We start from the raw sequence: 5,186 nt of genomic DNA, 5'->3' as shown, positions 1-5,186 counted from the left end.
TGCTATTTTATCAAATGCTTTACTCATGTCTAAAAATACAGTGTCGACAATAGCACGTTTGTCAAGCAGTTTAGCCCATTTAAATTATACGTCATTAAGTTGAGTCACGCATAATTTCCCTTTAATGAACCCGTATTGGTTAGGATTAAGAAGGCAATACTCATTATGTATAATACGTTTCTCCAAAACCTTACAAATCAACGATGACAATCAAACTATTGTTATTGTTAAATTTTACAAGAATATATATACTACACATTTGCTAATACTGTACCACTATAATAAACGCCCATAGCAATAAGCGACTACCCTACTGTGTATTAAGCATGTGTTTCGAAATTTAAGTCTTAGGCACCTATCATCACACCACCAGTTACAAAAAGTCGACTACAAGTAGTCAACGGCATTTATTTTACTTAAATCGTAATCGTACTACTAAGTTGGAGACAGTCTCATCGTAGAATATTGTTTAACATTTTTAACCCTTTCCAGTCGTATGGTATCACGACGACGCCCTCTTTTACCGTACTTTATAGCGAGGGGCGTCGTATTTATGGTAAGCGTTATATGGGCACCAGTTCCGTCAGATCATGAATAATTAATGACGATGTATATATAAATATTCACACTAGAAATTGCAAATTGCAAGTGAAGTGCTGCGAAGTACAACTGCATATAAATGTTCTTCGAACAAAATTATTTATGCGAGTCAAGTGAAAATAATGAATAATAAAGATATAACAAATAATATGAGAACACTTCTCATTGGGTAACAAAGTCGTAATTTTTCATTTTTGTCAAAAAGTGTCTATAGTGGTGAATTATGATTTAGGTTTTTTAAAATAAAGTTTCAACGTCAACTCTTAATTTTTTTATTTGGTGAGATGATTTAGTATGGGGAGTTTTCAAGGCGGCGAATTTTCTAGGGGCGAGTTTGTAGAGGCGAGTTGACTGCCAACGCACCACACAACGTAAGCATGATCGAATTCGAGTCAACTCGGCACCAAGTCAACTTGGCCACAGTTTCGCGGCCCCTTGTATAATACATTTTTAATTATTGTTTTAAAATGTGATAATTAGCACGTTGACATAAATAAGTTTAACTGCGTTCGTAAATACTATAGGCCTCAAAATACTGTGCCGAGACTTGGGCCGAGTTGACTTATACCGCCCGATGACGAAGTCGATGATATGTATGAAGAAATAAACAACATCTTAAATCAAGAGAAAACACACTACAAAATAATTATGGGGGATTTTAACGCCAAGGTAAGATCGAAGACTCACACCCAAGAAAATTCCATTGGAAGTTTTGGAATTGGAGGACGAAATGAAAGGGGAGACAGACTAATAGAATTCACAGAAAGCAGAAACCTAAAGATAATGAACACATTTTTCCAAAAGAAACCAAATCGAAAATGGACATGGAAAAGCCCCAACGGAGACACCAAAAATAAAATAGACTTTATCCTAGCCAGCAATCATGAAATTGTGAAAGACATTTCAGTCCTTGCACAGTTTGACACCGGAAGCGACCACCGTCTTGTTAGAGCTACAATTAAGATCAATATGCGTCTGGAAAGGGCAAGATTAGTGCGAAAAAAGACACCACAACTAAATTTACAAAACCGGCAGAAAAATACCAAACAGCCCTGCAAAACAAGTTTGACGCTTTGCACGATGAGCTAGAAGGAGTAGGCCTAGATGTAAATTGTCGATGTGAACAAATTACCAACACAATTACACAATTTGCATCAAAAGTAGCTGGTAAAAACACTTGCAACAAAGTGGAAAAACTTTTAGGAGAAACACTCAAACTTTTAAAGAAGATAAGGGAGATGAAAAAGATAACAAAAAACATCAGATAGAATATACAGAAACATGCAAAACCATCAGAAAACGGATGAAAAATGAAATCCGCAAATACAACAAAGACACAATTCAGCAGACCATTAAAGAACACAGAAGCCTCAAACGAGCAAAACGACAACTTACACTTGGAAAATCCCAAATCATTGCACTGAAAACAAGTGATGGTAAATTAATAAATGACAGGAACAAAATCATTTGCAGGGTGGAAGAATTCTACAAAGATCAATACTCCAGTAAAAAGAAACTAAGAAAACCAGATTTCAGCAAAACGGAAGAAGAACCCGTCCCCGATATCAGGATGAGGTCAAAAAAGCTCTGAAAGATATGAAAATAGGTAAAGCACCAGGGGAAGATGAAGCTCTTATTGAATATCTCAAAGAAGGAGGGGACATAGCTTGCAAACAACTTGCAGAACTTTTTACCATCTGCATCAGAACAAATAAAATTCCAGATAGCTGGAACAATGCCATCATTATATTACTTTACAAGAAAGGCGATATCACGGATTTGAAAAATTACAGGCCCATCAGTCTTCTTTCAAATCTGTATAAGCTATTTACAAAAACATTAACAAACCGTATTACTGGAATCCTGGACTTTAACCAGCCGCGTGAGCAGGCAGGATTCAGAAGTGGCTTTTCAACAACTGACCATCTTCATGTAATAAACCAGATTATACAAAAACAGAGGGAATATAGACAGCCCTTGTACCTCGGGTTTATCGACTATGAGAAAGCATTTGACAGTGTTGAAATCCCATCAGTCCTTGAATCTTTAATCAACCAAGGTATACATCCATCCTACATAAATATAATTAAGACAATATATAACCAAGGGACATCAACCATCAGATTACATGAAGATAGCAGCAAGATAAAAATTGAAAGAGGAGTGAGACAAGGAGATATGATCTCACCCAAACCATTTAATGCTACATTGGAGGAAATCTTCAAGAAGTTGGACTGGAGTAACAAAGGAATCTCCATAGACGGGAATTATTTGAATCATCTCCGATTTGCGGATGACATAGTGCTCATCACAGACAATACAGAGGATCTGGAAATAATGTTCGACCAACTAAACAAAGAAAGTAACAATATTGGATTAAAAATAAACAAGAAAAAGACGAAACTCATGCTCAATGCTTACGCGAAAGCTAAACCAATCAAAATCAATAATGAAATCATAGAAACAACTGACAAATATGTATATTTGGGACAACTTGTGAAAATGGATTATAGCCACCTAGAAGAAATAAAAAGAAGAACCCAAGCTGGGTGGAGTGCTTTTGGAAAATTAAACATCACCATGAAAAGTAACATACCGCTATGCCTTAAACGTAGAGTATTCAATCAGTGCATACTACCTTCTATGACCTACGGAGCAGAGGCATGGGCAATGACAAAGAAGATGGAACAAAAACTAAATGCAACACAAAGAAGTATGGAAAGGTGTATGTTGGATCACAAGTTAGACAGGAAAACTATAAAATGGATCAGATAAAATGGATCATAAAGCAAACAAAATTTAATGATGTTATGCAAGTAGTAAAAAACAAGAAATGGAGATGGGCAGGGCACCTCGCCAGAACAAATGACAACAGATGGACGAAGCTAACAACTGAATGGACTCCCCGAATAGGCACACGAGGTCGAGGAAGACCTAAAATCAGATGGAGGGATGAGATCGTGAGATTTGCCGGAATTTCCTGGATGAGAGCTGCACAGGACAGACGTGGTGGTTTCAGCTTGGGGGAGGCCTTCGCCCTGCAGTGGGCCGAAAACGGCTGAAATGATGATGATGATGGTTATAGTAAAAACGCTGAATAGTAATAATCGAGCGTCTCGAGCTGACGTAGAAACATAGTAAAAACGAGCGTTGGTACCGTGTATGCCAGTCTAACAAGCGTCGCCTAAATATAATAATTAGCACGATGAAATATAATAATTAGCACGATGAAATATAGTTTAACTGGGTTCGTAAATAATATTGGCCTCAAAATATTGTGGCTGAGACATGGGCCGAAACGTAGAAATAGGAAATCTAATATATAGTAAAAACGCTGAATAGTAATACTCGAGCGTCGCGACATGCGGACGTTGGTACGTGTAGGTTAGTCTACAAACGTCGCCTAAAGTAATTGATTTTACCCGGCAGAACGAAAGAAGGAAACTCCGCTTTTCAGTCGTCTTAGGCCCTTGGTTTTTTTTACCTACAATGACCTTTCAGAGGTCAAATTGCTGTCAATAATATGAATTGGCTGCTTCGCAGCAACAAGACACGCTACACATCACACACACACCAAAACAAAGGCGATGCCGTGTGTGAGTGAGACCGATCAAAAATAAGTTTAGAAACACAGAAACATCGGATTTAGAAACATTTAGGACAGGCCAAAATATTATTATATAAGGGCTTCTGCTAGCCTAGGTAGTGGAGGCAAAGCCCAGGGCTTAGTCAGTTCTTCATCTAGCCTACCTAGTGTACTCTAGCCATAGGCGTAGATCCCGGGGGCAATGGGGGATATATCCTCCAATATTTGAAGGGGGATGGTCCATTGTATCATCCCCCCAATATTTTGACTATGTATGGGATAAAATGGAGCTTTACACACTTAGAAAGACTGTCACAGAAATAATTTGCACTGTCTTATGCGCTTACAAAGATGAAAATTAGCATAATGTATAATGTTGATAACAAAATTATTTTATCTGTTACCAATCTAAGCTCTTCTTTCCTTAGATGTTAGATGTGCTTGCAAAGAGAGCCACATTTCACATTTCACACTGAAGGGTGTGTACGACATCAGTAATGTTATGTCAATTCCAAGAATGTTTAAGGTTATATCGGTTGATGAGGAATTTATTGATTAGGCCTATAATAGCAAATTGCATCAATTTATTTTGCCAAAAGAAGGTTTCCAGCTTCAGAGGGGGCACATCCCCTGTCCGCACAAGGGCACACATTGGCGCTAATACCAGGCGCGTAACAGGGGTCTTGGGTCAGAGTGGGTATTTATTTTTTTTATTTTTTATTTCAACCATCTTTAAAGAGGGTAACCATTCTAGTTTAGCCCAGTAGGTTAACTGATATTCAGGGGCCCTCTTTAATAAAATTAAAGAACACAAACAACATCATTACAACATCATCATCATCATCATCATCATCATAATAATAATAATAATAATAATAATAATAATAATAATAATAATAATAATAATAACAACAACAATAATAACAATAATAACAATAATAACAATAATAATCATAATAATAATAATAATAATGATAATAATAATAATAATAATAATAAT

The 5,186-nt window shown here is 36.8% G+C and overlaps 1 protein-coding gene across 1 annotated transcript; it reads left to right on the top strand.

Moving 5' to 3' along the window:
- The first annotated feature begins 1,248 nt into the window (after window positions 1-1,248).
- Window positions 1,249-1,689, top strand: LOC117114202 (craniofacial development protein 2-like). Its single transcript, XM_033257795.1, has one exon. The coding sequence runs from the start codon at window positions 1,249-1,251 to the stop codon at window positions 1,687-1,689; it is 441 nt and encodes a 146-aa protein (XP_033113686.1).
- The last annotated feature ends 3,497 nt before the right edge of the window (window positions 1,690-5,186 follow it).

Source organism: Anneissia japonica, unplaced genomic scaffold (assembly GCF_011630105.1).
Source record: "Anneissia japonica isolate Jap-2015-1 unplaced genomic scaffold, ASM1163010v1 scaffold288108_len519018_cov203, whole genome shotgun sequence".
In the NCBI taxonomy this organism is placed as follows: Eukaryota; Metazoa; Echinodermata; class Crinoidea; order Comatulida; family Comatulidae; genus Anneissia; species Anneissia japonica.
The sequence above is the reverse complement of the archived record's forward strand: the minus strand, read 5'-3'. Positions and strand labels throughout refer to the sequence as shown.

Coding starts and splice junctions, on each gene's coding strand:
- LOC117114202 (XM_033257795.1), top strand. CDS start 1,249: ATGGGGGATTTTAACGCCAAGGTAAGATCGAAGACTCACACCCAAGAA.